Genomic DNA, 19,301 nt, shown 5'->3' on the forward strand with positions numbered 1-19,301 from the left:
TTGGTTTTTGCAGCATAATTTCTCTGTCTTTTCAAATGAAATTTTAAGGAAAATTTTATTTGAAATGTTTTGAAGTTCTAATATCTGTGATTTAGCTTCATCGATGTCTTTTGCTAGCAGTGCCAAGTTGTCGATGAAACCAAGACAGTTTGTTTTGAAATTTCTGCCAATTTTTACTTTTTGTGGGAATTTTTTGAGCCATTCCCTCATTACCATTTCTAGAGCACAGAGCTCGCCTCTGAATTTTATCTTTGACTTAATGTTTGTGAGGGTCAGTTTTATCATGTTTATTAATTTGATATGTAGTCCGAGGTGTCTTAGAATTTTTAGTAGGAATTCTCTGGATGCAGTCGGAAATGGAACATAAGGATAATGAGAGCTTGTTTTCTCCCTACTAATTGCAAAACCTGGACAAATGTCCCTTGCTGCTGGGTCTTTCTATTTTATCTGGCGGGTAATCACCTGTTTAGTGGCAGTTATAGATTTTATTTGTTTTATTTTATTTATGGACGGATTTCATATTTGCGTTCCGGTCCCGTAGACCAATGAAAAACAATTGACTGGAGCTGATACAGAGAGACAAAACATGTATATGCTTTGTACTTCTGGCAATATTTCCCTTCAGTCCATAGTGCTTCCCTTCAGTGCCCCTTCAGCCCTTTCAGTGCTAGAGTCTTTTGGTCAAACAGGAATTTACCTTCTGTGGGGGCCCTAGTATTTGGAGGAGGCTTTCAGACACATGTTTGTCTAAGAAGGGTTTGGGGGATCGTGTGGATACCATCATTGTACTGGTTTACCTGAAACAGACATAAAAATGAGGTATGTTCTTTATTGCAAGAAACATATAATACAAACCTTGTTAAGGACAATATGACAAACCTCTCATGTTTCAATCTACCTACATATTAAATTTTTATAAAATTTAATTTTTTTTTTCTTTTTTATGAAGCATAACAAAATCGCTCTTAACATTCCCACTTGCGCACAAAGAAAAATCGCTAATAATGTTGAAACACATTAATTAGGATAGTATGAGCTTAGAATCAGATGTTTTCAATAAAAATTGAAAGTTAACAATTTATTTAATTTATCATTTTAAATAATTAAGTGGTCTACTAGTAGTTAACAGATATATTACTAGTAGTCAGGTAAGATATATTTCCGTTAGTAATAGTGAATATTAAATTAGGTTGGGATCAACATAATACCAAGTCAATGGATTTTGAATAAAAAGTTTAAAAGATATTTTGTTTTTTTAACTCAAGACTTCCACTAACTTGACTGTAGACAATGAAAACGGTCCAGCCAGATAGCAGCATCTTATCTATTTTCTATTGAGGACACCTGTAGAGCTTAATACAACAAAACCATATGTTCAATTATTATTAAGCACTCCTTAGGACATTAGATATTGTCTATATCTATACTATTGTAGAATATTATAATGGGGTAGATTATATTAATATTGGTTGTTGTATTTACTTTACATTTAATTTGAATAAAATATAACACAACTAAATTTTTAATTATTTGTTAAGCACTAGTTAGGGTGTTATATCATATTTTATAATTCTGTAGTTTTGAAATGGGATAAATAAAATTGTTTTAATTTTGGTAAAAAAAAACCGTATGTCCATACATTTATGAGCTGTAACAACTTTACGCACAATATGAGACTCTATGTGAACATCTCTTTTTAATGACCTCTTTTTTATTTTTTTTTTAAAGGCCCGCAATCATTTCTGTGAGTTCCCTGTTGGCTCTCCCGATGTAGAGACTCCTGGTCTGGTTTATCATACACAAACCCTCGTCACGCCTTTTCACGGTGGTTCATCTAACATGGTGTGAGGTCTTTTCCTCAACCTTGCGGTGTAGGGTCCTTTTGGCAGATATCCCTCAGATGGCTGTGCTCGGACACGGTCGCTCTCCCGAACAGTCCACGCACCTGTGCCCACTTCCATCACGGTTTTTTTTGTCCGCATTGTAGCGAAGTGTGGTGTTGCTGATAAACAACGAAAATCGTTCGCAACGCCCCGTTTTGGACGGCCTCCAGGTTTTTCTGGAACGTGGAGCACAACAGAGTCCCCCATGTCGGGTAAGCGTATGTCAGAATTGGCAAGACGTAGAGTCAATATATGAGTATCTTAGTCGCCAGCGGAATGGGGCTGGCTCAATTAAGCACTAGCTGTAACCCTGGCGGGCTTTGCCCTCTGGGTCACATATTTTACATGTTCCCCTAAGGTAAGCCGATTATCCAGGACCACTCCCAGATACTTAACTTTTGTCTCAAAGGGTATTTTTTCCTCGTGAGATTTCCAGCTTCTGGTCGGAGCGTGTCGCTTGCATGTGAATAACACGGCTACGGACTTTTCCCTGTTGACCCTAATTCTCCACATATGAAGCCATGGCTCCACTAAATCTAGTTGCTGTTTGCGTCTCTCGACCGCGTAATCCATATTTCGGGATGTGTAGTAATATACCGTTTTATCAGTGTATGAAGCGGTGTTGACGTCTTCCGACAACGGCATATAGTTGTTATATGCAGTGTACAGAATCGGCGAAAGGACTACCCCCTGGGGAATCTGGTGATTATCGCCCGGGTAGTTGATAAGGATCCCCCAATGCGTACTGCGAACTGTCTTCCCACAAGGTAAAACCTTGTTAGCTTGACATAATGGCGGCTATGGACCGTCGTGTGAGCGAGTTTATATATTAGGCCGCCATGACAAACTTTGTCGAAGGGTTCAGCCATATGCAAGAAAATGGCTGCAGTCCCCACATTCGTGTTCAAGCCTGCAACAAGGCATTTTGATTGGTTGTGCAACAATACAAATTTTTAGAAAAAAATTATATGGTTAACAATTTGTAGCTAGGTACAGACATTTCTTAATTAATTTCTACTGTTTTGTACTGCTTGATTACCAATATTACATGTCTCTTTCTAAATATTAAAATTTAAATAAAATGATTTGATTGTTTTTTAAATAAAAAATATGTACCTTTATTTATAAAGTATATATATATATTCTTAAGGGGCGGCAATTTGTCTTTTTGTCCGGGGTGATGTAACCGCTAAAGTGGTCACTGGATTTGAATATCTATGTGTGGTGGTTTTGTTGGTTGTGGGTTTCCTATATACTGAAGTTATGAATTGATTTTTTTTTATTATCGATTTCGATACCTACATTTAAGTAATTTTTTATTCTTCTATTTTTATCAATTTCAAAAGTAAATTTCAATTCATTATGGCAAGAATTTAACTTGTCCAAAATTATTAAATATTAACTAATGTTAAATTATTAAATATTATGAAAAATATTCTGGTATTTTGTTATTAGAGTTTTAGTTATTCTTAAAAATTTTTTGGTAGGGTTATTTATTTATTTAAAATTATTTTCTCTATATATTGTTCCATTAAATTTTTATACTTTTCAGAGTACATGATGACAGGTGTGTGATTTATCTGATTTTAAAATGATACTATTATTGCTATTTAATTTATTTTTCAAATTTTATATTATTTTTTTTAAATTAAAAACAGGTTTGTAAATAAAATTTTTATATTTGATATCATTACTATATTTATATTTATATATTTATATTTATATCATTTTTATATTTATATTTTATTACTAATGGTATTTCATAAAATTGCTTTATTGTTATGATTTACTTTATTGATATTTATTTCAGAGTCCACTAAAATATTCTTTATATAATTCATATCATTATTATTCAGATTAAATTTAAATGCATTACCTAAAATATACTGTTCCTTATTATCAACATTTGTTAATATTTTAACATTCGTTAAATTTATCAAATCAAGACAAGTATCAGTAAAAGAATCTGAATTCTCTTGTATATCCCCGAATTGCAAATTATCATAATCACTATTTCCTAGCAAATCCTATGATTACAATAATAATTTAACATATCACTCTAGATTTACCAAACCTGGTATACCTATGCGACCTTTAATTAATTTCACAACCGCTCCTTCTTACATCATCTCCAAAATAATAGATAAAATACTTAGAATCAAAATGAAATTAGATTGTAAATATAATATAAAGAATGGTTACGAACTATTAAATAAATTAAAAGACTTAAATATTGGGGATAACACCAGGATGGTTAGTTATGATGTTAGTAACATGTACCCTCCAAGCATACCCATAAATGAAAAAAATCAACATAATAAAAAATAAATTAATATACAGTCATGAAGACCCCTTTATTTATTGTTAATATTATTTTATTATAAATATTTGCCAATAGAATTATTTTAAGTTTGATGATAATTTTTATACTCAAGTAAACACCTTACCAATTTGGCTTTCCATTGTCATTGGAGATTTATTTTACAAAGTTTTGAAAGTAAAATTGTTTGTAGCATTACTTATATTCATGATATTTTACTTTGGATGTTGTATTTTTATGGTCTGTAATCCTGTTATATATAATTAACATTTAATAATTTTGTACAAGTTAAATTCTTACCATAATGAATTGAAATTTACTTTTAATATTGATAAAAATAGGAGAATAAATTACTTAGAAGTTGGTATTGAAATCTGTAATAAAGATAAAAATAATCAGTTCATAACTTCAGTACATAGGAAACCCACAACCAACAAAACCACCATACATAGATATTCAAATCATCCATGGTCACACAAAGTTAATACATATATGAACATGGTTATAAGAGCAATCAATTACACCTAGTATAATGAAAATAATAATAATAAATTAAATAAAGAAATAGATAGATATTATAAAATAAATTGCTAAATATAATGTTTATAATGAATCTTTAGTAGATAATATTCACAAAAAACAAATGTCAAAAATTAACAATAAAACATATTTATTAACAATACATAACACACAAAAAATTGGTAGTGGATATTTAAAATATGTACATACTGAAAATACTGTTGAAAACTTAACAAGGGTTTATGATAAAAATTTATTTAAACCTGCATACCAGACAAATAACCATTTAATAAAGCATAAAAAAATAATATATGTACTGCTTCATATGGTTTACACAATTTGTGTAGTATTTAGAAAATAAAGTTCAATGATTGTGACCTTATTTATATAAGTAAAACCAATAGATCTTTTAAAACTAGATTTGATGAACACTTGTGATATTATAAAAATATAAAATTGGGTTTCTCTAATGTTTCTGACCATTTTATTAATAAAACATATTCAATATCCGATATTCATACAAAATTAAAAATACTGGAAATTAAGAAATTCAATATTAATACAAATAATAGGGTTTTTGACATTTTAGAAAGATTTTATATATATTTATAAATGTAAAAGTAAATTTAATTTTACCAACCTACATACAGCATATGAGGATGACACAATCATAAAAGCTGCTATAGATAGCAGCACTTCTTAAGACATTGATAATTCATAATACTTCAACTATGTACAGTCACATAACATTGGCTAGCTAGTCCACATGGATTTCTATTTTGTATAAATTATTTATTTTATTTTGTTTTTATTATTGATTTTAGTTTTAACTTTTAATTTAATTTCAATAAATGACTTATATATATATATATATATTTTAATATTAATTTAAATTTTAAATTTAAAAAAATTGAATTTAAAAATTGTTAGTTTTATTTCTATTTTGATTTTAATTTGGGAAAGAATCTTTTACCAACTTTAAATTTTAAATCTCAATTATAGGTTAGGATGATTTTTATTTTCAATTTTAATTTGTAATTTCATTTGAGTGATTTAAAAAAAAATTATATGTAGCAACTGATGATATGACTAATTTGTGAAAGCACCTCTTGCATGAAATATGGCATAAGTTAGGTTCATCCTATTTTATTTTATTTATTAATTCTGTACTTAGGTTGATTGGATTAATATAAAATTTTTTTCTTCCAGAATCGATCCTTTTGGGAATCATATTCCTCTGCATTATACAAATTATATTAATTTATTAATAAAAATTAATATATTAAAAAAATATATGTAAATATATATATTTAATTATATATATATATATATTATGGGTAATATGGGTGATGTGTGGGTAATATTTGTATTCAGGTATAAATGACCTAAAATGTGAGTGCATATCATTTGGAAACTGAGTACTTCTTAAACCAATATTTATTTTGAACAATATTGCATTCCTTAAAAATGCTAAAGCAAAAAATTCCTATTTAATCAAGATTCAAGGGAATTTAGCCAATACTATCATCGTTAAGATGGAGGGTAAAATTTTTTATTTATTTACATTAGTATTTTGTTAAGTATTTATGTTATATTATGTTATTCTATAATTACATAGAAGGCTGGAAAGTAATATTTTTATTTTAAATGGCTAAAATATGCATAATTTTTCCTTTCAGATGGCTGGACCTCATCAGAATATCCTAATTCAAACTGTCATGTTGGTGGAATGATTGGTAGAGGGGGAAATAATGGTGATAAAGTTGTTCCAGATAGTACGACAAATGTTAGCCAATCACCTTCATCTATGAACAGTTCTACATCAACATCAGATTTACAATCTAGTGCTGGAATACCATCAGAAGTGAGCCCTACTCAAAGTCCTCATGGAACGTTTCATTCACCATGGTCTAATAATCATAGAAACGGTGTAACTCATAATTGGAATCAAGATAATTCTCTTGTTCGCCCAAAATCAGTATCACATAAAGGTACTGATAAACCATTTTCAGAAGATCCAAGTTTATTATCACCATCATCTTTGCCACCACATAGTCCATTTTCTTCATCTCCGAGTCCTCAGAATACGATACCATCAAGCCCACCAGCACATAATATATCACGTATAGTTCAAACAAATCGTCCAGCAATATCCACTACACCTAATTTATCATCACCTAATCAGTCAGATTGGTCTACAAACAGTGAACATAGTAACAGTAACAGTAACAGTAATAGTAACAATAATAATAATAATAATAATAATAATAATAATAATAATAATAACACATATAATCATCAAGAAACACAATCATGGGATTTTAATAATCACCAAACATCGCAATCAAATTCAGCGATACAGACATCATATCCATCACCATTTCGTGTACCAAAAGGTAGACCATTATCACGTTCGTCAAGTTATCATGCGAATTCAACATCTTCGCAATCTTTAATGGGAGATAATGCTCCTTCAACTTTTTTAAAGCCATTTCCATCAAAAGTTAATAAAATAAATGATAATCATAATCAGAATGAATCACATTATAATCACCTACACCACCATCATAATCATCATCATCCAAATCCTTCATCGACATCGATTGGTGTCAATGTAAATGCTAAAAATTTTGAAACTAATAAATTTTCTCAAGGTATTAATACCGATTTAAATTCATTAGATACTGGTCAAAGATGTATAACACCATCTAGGTGTAATAATAATAATAATAATAATAATAATAATAATAAAGATTTTGATCAATGTAGTATAAATAGTAATGATAATAAATGTAATATAAATAAAGACTGGAATTTAAATCAAAATAATCTATCAGTCGATAAAATGTGTAGCAATGGGCAACAGCATCAACAAAATATACAAAATAAAAATAACAATAATGTAGGAATAAAAAACAATGTGTTAAATGATTCCAGTAATAATAAAACCAATACAAATAGTGATAATAAATGGTTTTCATCAAATGATGTCAGTAATAATAGATCAGGTAATAATAATAATAAATTTAATGAATATGGTACAATATCCACTCAAACTAATATTAAAACAGAAATATCAACAAATAATATAAAACAAGAAAACTTATGGCCAGGTATCGAGGATATAAGGCAAACAAATAATGATTATCAAACTAGTAACAGTAATAATAATCAAAATACATATCCTCCTACACCTCCTATGCTGCCACCACCACCACCTACATCTCATCCTTCTTATCCACCAACACCTTCATCTTATCCATCTTACTCAGAAACTAAACCATTTCATCATCACCATCATCATCATCAAACGTGGAACCATGATAACAGCAGTAATCATCCACCATATATTGATACAAGAAATCAATATCCATCGCAGTACCCTCCACCACCACCACATCAACCAGCTAATGGAATGGATTTTAATTCACCTCATCATCAGTTTTATCAAAAAAGAGAATGTTATCATGCTGGCAGTGTACCATATGGCTACCACCAGGTTAGTTTTAGTTGATAATTTATTTATTTAAAAGAACAGTAAATTGTTCAACAGTTGGCTAATTTAAACTACTGGCAGGAAGTCAAATAAATATTGACAATTATATCATATTTCTGCAGCCAACTTCTTAGCAAATTTCTGTATCTGTTGGTTTAATTTATGGGGTTTTATACCACCATTTGAAAACGAAAAATTTATTCAGATGATCTTATATATTTAAAATAATTGGCAAAAAACTTGACAGAATCCCCCAGCCGCAACCACTGGATTGATTTCATCAATTTTTTTTTTAAGTGAAAGGTTATGACCCCTAACCTTGAACTAATGTCAAGTATATATACTTGATATTAGAATTTTAAAATTATATAAAAGTATAAATGACTCGCTTTCAAATTAATGAAACTATTCTTCCAAAATTCATATAAAGCTAATTATTAGTACCTTCTTCAGTGTAGTTTCTGTTAGCATTGCGGTTAATGGCATTTGTACTATAGTGAATCAAATATAAACCGGAATTTTACTGACAATATACTGACAATATTATTTTTCTACATAATTTCCTCTTTTTGAACACATTTTTCCCAGCATATAGGTAGCTTTTTGAACCCACTATCGTAAAATGAAGGTGGGCATGACATCAACCAATTGCACACAAACGCTTCAGCAGCAGCATCATCTTCAAATTTCTGTAGTCCAGAATAAGGATGCAATTTTTTCTTGAGTTTGAGCCACGGTATGGGACTGAGCATTGTTGTGAAGCAAAATGGCACCTCGGATTGGAAATCGATGTCTTTTTTGATGATATGCGAGTTTTGCTACATCTAAAAGTTGGCAGAGTATGCAGAATTCACTGTATGATGTTCTTGGAGAAAATCAATATGAAAAACTCCTTTGAAATCAAAAAATACTGTAGCCTTTCCAGCTGACAGTCAAGATTTGGCTTTAATGGGTGCAGTTTCAACCTTTTTTCGCCACTGCATACTTGCCGTTTTGATTCTGGGATGTAATAGTGCACCCAAGTTTCATCGCAGGTCATGATTTGATGAAAAAAAAATTCTCATTCAGCTTGGTAACAACTCAACAACTGCTGGCATACATCTAGCCGATAGAGCTTCTGACCTTCGCTGGGAAGACGAGGGATCCATTATGCTGTCACTTTTTTAAATCCAAGATCACCAGTAATGATTGTCTGAGCACTACCATAGCTTATTCCGATCTCAGAAGCAATCTCTGCAATTGTTAATTGCCCTTGATAAGGTGATGAAATGTGAGAACGTTTTCAGCAGTAGCACTTGTCCTTGTGTGATGTTGGTGACCTTCATTTTCAACTAGTTCTCATCCTTCCAAAAACTGCTTATGCCAGTTATACATTAGAGCCTGTATAAGTGTATTGTCCCCGAACTGTGTCTGAGGTCTTCTCAAAATTTTGGATGGTTTCACACCCTCTGCCGTGAGAAATTTAATAATAATACACTGTGCAATGCACAATATCTGCTGCTCTGACACTGTGATACTGACAAAAAAAAAAGTAGTGAGCTGGCTTTCTAAGAGTGGGATCCTCCCAGGGATCCCTACGCACAACACTGAGAAGCCATGGAGAGGGGCGTCCCTCTCCATCAGCTGTGCATCAACTATAACAAATATTGCGGTTTATATTTGATTCGCCCTCATAATAGTTCCATTAATTTGAAAGTGAATTGTTTATAATTTTTATAAGTTAATATGTTATCAAATTTTGTTTAGGGAGTTGACAATTTTTTCTAGGGATAGAAGTAATGTAATGTAGTTTTTTAATTTTTTTTTATCACATATATAAAATGTTTTGTGAATATCATTAAAAATAAAATGAACAATATGTTTTTATCTATTAATTATCTCATCAAGTGTGTAACAAATTGATAGTCTCACAAAATATAATGTAATAAGATAAAAAAAAGGTTAGAAGAAAATTAAAAATAATTTAATAAGAATTATTCTATAAAAAGCATATATACTCATAAAAATTAAATACCTAAGGATGAAAATTTATGGGAATAAATATACAAGTAGAACCTATGTAAACCAATTTTACAAGGGTGGTCCAAAAAGTAATGAAGCTGAGTTTCACATGAAAATGTAAAATGTGGAAAGTGGAAGTCCTGCATGCATTCAAGTATCATGTATTCAAGTAGATATGTTGTCTACTTCCTGTAACAATTTCAAGCTGATTGTTGCATTCAGTAAGTGGCTGTGATCATTCAAGAACATCAATTAAGCTGCATGGAGCATGGTTAAGTCATGATGATCATCTACTTTGATCATGAAGGATTCATTTACTGACATCAGGTACCTATAGAGATGTCTGTAAATGATGTCTGGTACATAAATGTGCTGAAGATAATGCTGACTCGCTTTAGAAAAAAAACCCCTGGAAAAACTTAAAAGAGCTTCTGTTGCATATGGTAATGCGCACCCCATGTTGCTCTACTATGGGCAGCAAATTTTTTAATAAAAAAAATTAAAATGTTTCCTCATTCACTTCACAGTCCAGATACAGCTCTATATGACTTATGGCAGTTCCTAATGGTGAAGAATGACCTGAAAGGGCAAAAATTTGAGATGAATATAGAGATCGTAAAAATTGTGGAGGTGAAATGCAAAGTGCTTTTGAAAGATGGCCTGGATTTCATGTTTGAAAAGTGGATCAAGCACTGAGAACAGTGTGTTGAACTTAAGGAAGACTATTTTGAAAGGAACAATGTAAATGTAGATTCAGAATCTATTTTAAACTATAGCTGTTGTCATGTCCTCATGTGTTTTTACATGCTGTTAGCGTATATATTCCTACAATCCACTAGGACATTACTCCAGTTGGATAGTAGGAATAATACCACTGAAGGATTAAAATCTGTCTCAAATCTGTTGTTATTACATTACAACAGATTTGAGACCGATAATATGAAAGCTGATCAATGTACTGTAAAATCTTTTATTGATGAAATATTAAATATCTTCCTGAATGTTGTTGTTGATATTTACTTTGTACCAAATTCAAGAAGTTGTTAGCAACTGTAAAGTTGCTATCAACTTTAACATTTCTTCATACGATATATTCATTTTTCTCTCAGCAATTCTAAGAATAATGTGGAAAACATGAAATTTAAAAAGGTGTCAGTTTGAATGTAGAAGTTTATTAGAATACAATTATAAAATAATTTTAATAAGAAAAACTAAATTTTTGATTTGTAATATTACAGGGGATGTCAGGATTCCAGTTGCCAAGATGGGATCTATATGGATCTACACCATTCTTCCCTGTGGTACCAGAACCACCCCGTGCTGAACCTATCGGGGAGGTAACTGACTTTATTGATAACGAAGAATGCTTTAGGGTAAGTTGTAATTAATTTCTTTTATTTGAATGTTTTCTTGTAATTACATACTTTTTTTGACTCTGTAGTAATATTTTTATTTCTACATACACATGCATCTTCAATTTTTATTTTTTTTAATGTTCATCTTTTTGTTAATAATTTTTTCATTCTGTACTTTCTTCTTCAAGCAAATATAGTAATTTACTTAAATGAACCAGTAATTTGGTTTTCTTTTATAATATATTCAATCATTAAGTTTTTCCATAAATCTGAAAATATGCTGCTTCATTTTGATTTAATAAATTTTTTTAAAAATTTGGCATATTCTTTTATACACTTTCCTAGTAAGTCATATTTCAGTAAACTTTTTTTATAGCTAGATCTAAATTTGTATCTCAAACAAGTTTTTTCTAGATGAAAATTTTCTTTGTTATTATTTTTCATCTTCCAATAATTAGCAAACTTAATATGATGGTATAAATTAATTGCATAAAGAAATAAAAAGTTAATTCCATATCTTAAGTTTTCTGTTGTTACTTTTTTTTTTTTTTTCTTTCCGTAGCGGAGGAAAAAGCTCTGCCAGCCGCCGTCAGGCCCGTACTGACGGCAGACGGCAGTGCGGGGCTCTCACCTGCTAAAAAACCTCCCCTTCTACCATGCAGGGGCCGGATCTAAGCCATATGGTATGTACAGCCCCTGCATGATCACCCAGGCACTCCACTAACCGAATCCGTGTGACCGGAAGGCGACCCCAGGGGGCGATCGACGAGCGACGACACCGAGGAGCCCCCGCCGCCCAACCCCAGAAGCTGGCCTCCCTTGATCACCCGTCATCGAACTCCAAGCCTCCATAAATTCGCATCAACTGCCGTCGCCGCTCTTCATTGGCCTTCTCTCGTATCATTGATGCGATCGTAGTCGAGACACACTCCCACTTGTTGCCATTGCTGAGCATTACCTCGATTATATTGTTGGCCCCCTCCACACCCTGACCCTCGAGCACTACGCGTAAGTTGGGCCATCTAGGGTAAAAAAATACATGCTCTGCTGTATCCAGTCCGCCGCAATCGTGACAGCGACTTGTATGGCATCTGCCCATCCTGTACAGGTAATCTCAAAAACATCCATGTCCAGACAGGAACTGGGTGAATTCGTAGCCTGTATTACCATGCTTTCGCTCCACCCAGTTCCTGACGTCTCGTATGAGCCCATAGGTCCACCTTCCTTTGTCTGAATCTCGCCATCTGTCACACCAAGCCATGTAGAGATCGTCAATTGCCTCCTTTCCCTGCAATACCCTGCAACGACACGTATGTTCAGCCTACGTTGTTGCATAACCAAACGCCTCACGTTCCTTGCCCTCGACAACGCTCCCAGCCATACAGGAACTCCATATAATACCACAGAAGAGTACACACTGGCCAACAGTTTCCTCTTACCAGTCTGAGGACCGCCCTTATTTCTCATCATGTTGCTCAGCGCCTTCACCACATTTTCGCCCTTCGTCGCCGCCTCCTCAACATGTATATTGATTAGCTGGCATCTCTCCCGCCACCACCTCATTCGGTCGCCCTAGAGCATAGACCAAATGTCCGTGCCAAAAAACGGCTACTGTGCCTCAAAAACAGATTTGCGACCTCGTATCCTAAATGCTTCTAATGAGCTCCTAACTAGCATGAGCGGTTAAGCAGGGTGCCGTACAGCACCCGCTTAAGTGTCCCTACCACTTGTCCACATTAAAACTAAATCGGGGAGGCGCACCCCTTGTTACAATTAAAACTATATAGTCATACAATAAGACGGTAATTTAAACCGCCACGCCTCGGTCGCTGTCAGCCAGCTAGTGCCTGTCCACCATTTAAAGCGCTTGGAGCTTTTACTGGCTGGTGGCCAGCCATTATTTCGGATAAGGACTTCCCACAGCTCCGCTATAGGAATCAATAAATCCCATTTAAATTTAAAATCGAACAATGACGGTTGAACATCGCAACCTCATCGAGGAACCCCCACACGGTCCGACAATGCGGCTCTCGCCACATCGACTCGCCGTTTATGAGCGGCCAGTTTTCCCCCTCTGACCTCTAAGTTCCAGGGTGGCCCGGTCTCTGGCCCCCCCCAAGAGCAGGGCAGTCAAACATCAAATGTTTGTTCGACTGGACCTCCCCGCAGACACACAACTCATCAGCCGCTAGGCGAAACCTGAACAGATATTGCATCAAATTCACATGGTTGGTGAGCACTTGGGCACCCGACGCCCTTAAAAATGAATTCGAGGCATACCATCCCCCCAGATCCTGTATAAATCTATACAGGGATCTTCCCTTATTCGTGGTGTGCCATTCATGCTGCCATGCATCCATCGCGAGGCTCCATAGCCTCTTCCGCAGGCGGGAAATGGGCAACTGAACAAAATTTGAACCCGGTGCATTGTAATAGTCGTTCCGCTCCGGTTCTAGCCCGGCTCGAAACCGCATCCCAAATACCTCGGTTTCCCGACCTCTTCGCAACTTCCACATGGCTGCTCGAACTTTCACCACTAAATCGATTGGGAGAGCCTTTCCCAATACGGTGGTAGCCTCGTAGGAGGTTATTTTAAAAACACCAGTGCATACTATTAAGGCTCTGCGCTGGGCACTCCTTAAATTTTGAAGCAGTGCTCTATTTCTATCAAACCTGTGCGCCCAGACTGGCGCCGCGTATGCGATCATACTCTCGAAGACACCTCGGTACACCAAGTACATTTGGCGACCCGACAGCCCGTACGTAGTCTTTCCGAGCAATCCTTCTAAGTTTGTGCATCACAGAGACAGCATCCGCCACAACTTGCTTAATGTGGTTGCTAAAAAGCAACTTATCATCAAACAAAACACCTAGGTACTTATGAACCCTTACTCGGCTGATTACACAGCCTTTATATTTAATGTGGGGGTTTCGACTGCATGATAATTTGTCTGCACCCTTCAGAAGCACAAACTTCGTCTTGGGCACAGAAATCTTTAAATTTTGCATGTCCATCCAGCCCTCGGCGTTTGACAAAGCCGCCTGCGCTCTACTTTCCAGCTGCGGTCGTGAATTACCACGAACTAAAAGGAGACAGTCATCGGCGAAAGCCTGGGCCGTGACCCCTTCTGGGAATGTCAACCCCAGAAATCCATCAAACACCAGGTTCCACAGCAGGGGACCGAGAACGGAACCCTGCGGGCTTCCCCTGGTGACGGATTTTTCCACAACTAGGTGCGCATCTTTAAACAGTGCCGTACGGTTAGACAAATAGTCTCTTACCACGGCCTGCAGGGATCTGGGAACATTGCGGCGTTCCAAAGCATAGAGGACAGAACTCCAACACAAGGAAGGAAATGCTGCCTCTATATCAATAAAAATAGCCAAAACATATTTGCAGTTGGCGCTTTCCACCTCGGTAAGAGCATTTAAGATGCAATCCTCGGTGCCAACCCCTTTCATGAAGCCATATTGGCCTCGATTTAGAATACAGCTCATATCAATGCCTTCCTCGAGCCGTACCACAACCAGCCTTTCAAGCAACTTGCCGAGAACCGGCAAGAGGCTGATGGGTCGATAACTGCCGACCTCACCAGGATCCTTTCCAGGTTTCAGGAGTACCCTTACCAAGGCCACCTTCCAGCAAGCCGGAAAGCAGCCCCAGCTTAGGCATCCCGTGAACAGTCTGCCAAGCGGTTCTCTTATGACAGGCAGTAGATGGTAAAAAATATCGGGTCAAGTTGATCAATCCCCGGTGCCTTCTTCAGTGCCATTCGAGAAACCACTCGGTCTATATCATCGGGTTCCACGGTCCGAACGCCAGGGAATGGTGTTTCACCCGCCCTAACGCCGATTTCCGCTTCACCCTCCGGAGCATCTGGAAACAGAGTATCCAGGAACGCCCGGTAAGTCGCCACAGATGTTAAAGTGTGGTCACGACCACCTAACCCGCACCGGACTCTGGGCAACACGTGCAATGGCTTTGGCTTGTAACAAGTCTTTGCAAACTTCCAGGGATCGCGTTGCAACTCGCGCATGGAGTCTTTCCAAAACTTGAGTTTGGCTTCCTTGATGGCGTGAACATATGTGTTACGGGCACGCCGTCCGAAGACGCTCAGCGCGCACGTGGTTAACGATATTCCCCGATAGGGGGCAGCGCTGGAACCTTATCCGCGCGGACCTCACTCTTGCGCGCAGCACGCTAAGGTCAGAGGACCACCATTTCTTGCCGGGCCTCCGTCTGCCTTCCACAGACGACCCCCCGGAAAATGAGGTCATGACGGCTCCAGGCACGCTCAGATCAGCGGACTGGCTGCTTATAACTGGTCCGTCCATTGGCCTAGGCCGCCGTAGGACCTCGTCACAGCCAGTCTTGATGGCCCGGCCGATTAGCTCCGCCATCAATTCCACCTCCTCCCTACAGGGATTGCGCCACTGCAATCCCTGCAGGGCAGCATCGCACACACGCCTCAGCCTGCGTTGATCCAGGCCCCTTCGGTTGTAGCGACCTGGATTCGATGCCCTAGGACCGCCTCCGTAAGCAATATCATAGGTTATAAGCCTATGATCGCTCACACTGGCCTCGGGCTAGACAGTCCATCCACCTGTCTTCCGAAGCAAGTCACCCGTCACCAAAGTGACGTCTATATAACTCTCTCCCAGTTCGCTGGAGAAAGTTGGCGGCTGCTCCGCATCATTAATCAGGTAGAGGTTCCTGGCTTCTGCGAACTGTTCGAGACCAGCGCCTCTGGGGTCTGTGAGTGGTGAACCCCAGGCGGTAGACTTGGCGTTTGCGTCCAGCCCAACCAACACTCTGGTGCCCGGGAGACCGTCCAGAATCCTCCCCAACTTTGCCAGCAAGTCATCGATACTCCATCCAAGCTGGAAGTATCCCGACACAAGTACGACATCGAGCGTACCTCTCGTGATCCGCACGACGGTGAATTGCTCATCAGACCACTGAGGCATCCAGAAGACACCCAAAGAGTCAGAGCTCACCACGACCGCAGAGAGCGGCCGTCCGCTACGAGTATTAATAACTTTCACCCCGTGGAAGCCGACCACCCTATCCGCAACCGCGTACGGCTCCTGGACCAAAAGGACCTCGAGGTTGTACTCCTCAAGGAGCCTCATGGCCTCACTCGTGGCCGCCCGGGTATGATGCAGATTAATCTGCCCCAGGCGCAGGAGTTCAAACTGGTGAAAGATGTCCCCAAGGGCTTCTGACCGTTCAGGCGTCGCCATAAGCTGTGTTGTTAACAGATCTCGCCCGGGCTTTATCGTACGCCTTACATTGCCTACTTCCTACCCGGTGTCCAGTATTACTACCGTTCATCTGCCAGCAGGCGGCACACTTCGGTGGCGACGACTTAGCAGGGCAGTTGGTTGCCCTGTGCCCCGGAGCGGCACAGTGGCCACACATCTCCTTCTGTGCTCTGCATCGGAGAGCGGTGTGCCCAAAGCCCTGACATTTAAACTACCGGGCTACCTGAATATGGTCGACAACCCTACAGGCCGTCCACCCAAAGAACAATCTTCCACCGGCCACTAAGACCTGCCGGATCTTTGGCGAAGTCTCGAGAACCCAGTGACTCTTCAGGGATTCCTTCCTCCCCAACTGCCGAATCACCTTAGTTTCCCTAAGGAAGTCCTCGACGGCCATATCCAACACAGGATTTTGGCCGTGGATCGCTTTGAGGATTTCGGGCTCCTCTACCCGCGTTGCCCTCGGCATATCATAAACCAATATCTGTGGCTTACGCTCGGCTAACAGCTGAGCCTTCAGCCCGTTCTTGGCCAGAACATCGGCCTCCAGCAATTGTCTTGCCTGCTGCTCATTAACGACCTCCAGTACAATGCCATGATCCCTGGTTTTAGTGACCCGAGAATCTTGGAACCTTTCTTTCCGCATATAGTAAAGGATGGGTTCTTGTCCAGCCACACACCTAAATACTTCGCGGCTGGACTAGGATGGACTATCGTGTGTCCCACTCTAAAACGCAATGGATGCAGTCTGCGTCTTCCAGCCATAACAACCACTTTCGCTTTGTCTTCAGCGAGCCGCAGACCATGAGCTATTAGCCACCTCTTAACCACATCAGCCGCTTCTTCACCGGCCACCATCAGTTCTTCTTCCGTTTTGTGCACAATTACAAGTGCCAAATCATCAGCAAACGCCACCGGGGTGACGACCGCCGGATAGCGCTGCCTTAGAACATTATCGAAAGCAATGGTCCACAAGGCCGGACCCAACACCGAACCCTGAGGGACACCCCTCTCCACCGGAAATTTCGTTTCACCACCTTCCGACTCCCCACCACGAATCTGTCCTTGAAATATTCGTGCAACACCCTTCGCAGGTATGCCGGAATTCGTCTTACTTTTAGTTCACGAAATATAACTTCCCATGGCAGCTCATTAAACGCATTGCGTATATCTAACAGCATGACCGCTCCTATCTCTCTCGACCTCCGTGTACCCTCTGAAGCTGATCGAATAACATTCATCACTCGACCGATCGCATCAATTGCTGAGCGTCCAGGCCGGAAACCAAATTGGTCCTCATGAAGTCCCCCTGCCATCTCTACGCCGTCGTTGAGTCTTCGAAGAACAAGTCTTTCAAACAACTTCGCAAAGCAATTCAATAAACAAAGTGGTCGAAACGAAACCTGTGCCCCCGTAGGACCAGCAGTCTTCCTTAGCATCACTAACCTTGCACCTCTCCACCGTTCAGGTATCCATTCCATCTCCAATATCATATTCATTGCACGCAATACCACATCAGGCACTGTCTCAGCCACAATTTTTACGACCTCCGGGGGGATTCCATCCGGCCCAGGACTCTTGCCGCCTTTAATCAACTTAGTCGCCTCACTCAGGTCTTGCAGCGAGAATGGAACCATTGATTCCACCACAGTTTCCTCCCGTTGAAAGTCTACTCCTTTCGGAAACAGTTCATCAACGCCTTTCCTCAGCTCATCGTCGGTGAGGAGTGGCAGCCGTCTTCCAAACTTTTTTGTGACGATACGATAGGCATCACCCCACGGATCAATTTCCACAGCATCACACAATTGCTACCACTTGCATTTTTTGGACGCAGCAATTGCTCCACGAAATTCCCGTCTAGCAAGCCGTAACCTTCCGAGCTCCTCTTCGATGTTCTCACCCCGCCTCTGCGTTCGCTTGAGGCAGCGCCTACTCACCACACATCTTCTTCTCAATTCGGCGAGTTCGGGAGTCCACCAATATACCCCTGCACGCCCTGCAGTCACTTCCTTAATTACACCCGTTTTCACTCCCACCCTGTAAACTGTGTCTGTCAGCTCATTCAAATCCGTGTCTTCGCTACAGCCAAGTTCAATAGCCGCCCTGAACTGCGCGACACTTTTCTTTCTTTCTTTTTCCTGTTTAGCCTCCGGTAACTACCGTTTAGATAATTCTTCAGAGGATGAATGAGGATGATATGTATGAGTGTAAATGAAGTGTAGTCTTGTACATTCTCAGTTCGACCGTACCTGAGATGTGTGGTTAATTGAAACCCAACCACCAAAGAACACCGGTATCCACGATCTAGTATTCAAATCCATGTAAAAATATCTGGCTTTACTAGGACTTGAACGCTGTAACTCTCGACTTCCAAATCAGCTGATTTGGGAAGACGCGTTAACCACTAGACCAACCCGGTGGGTTAAACTGTGCGACACTGCCTGTATGAAACCTCACGCTCC

The 19,301-nt window shown here is 38.4% G+C and overlaps 1 protein-coding gene across 1 annotated transcript in view; it reads left to right on the forward strand.

Annotated features, from left to right (window-relative positions):
* LOC142331648 (uncharacterized) overlaps positions 1-19,301 on the forward strand; it is a 46,533-nt gene that overhangs the window by 22,030 nt on the left and 5,202 nt on the right. The window contains exons 5-6 of the mRNA XM_075377671.1: positions 6,402-8,221; positions 11,458-11,592. Coding sequence (XP_075233786.1) covers positions 6,402-8,221; positions 11,458-11,592 — 1,955 coding nt within the window. The remainder of the gene's footprint in view (positions 1-6,401; positions 8,222-11,457; positions 11,593-19,301) is intronic.

Source organism: Lycorma delicatula, chromosome 10 (genome assembly GCF_047948215.1).
Source record: "Lycorma delicatula isolate Av1 chromosome 10, ASM4794821v1, whole genome shotgun sequence".
In the NCBI taxonomy this organism is placed as follows: Eukaryota; Metazoa; Arthropoda; class Insecta; order Hemiptera; family Fulgoridae; genus Lycorma; species Lycorma delicatula.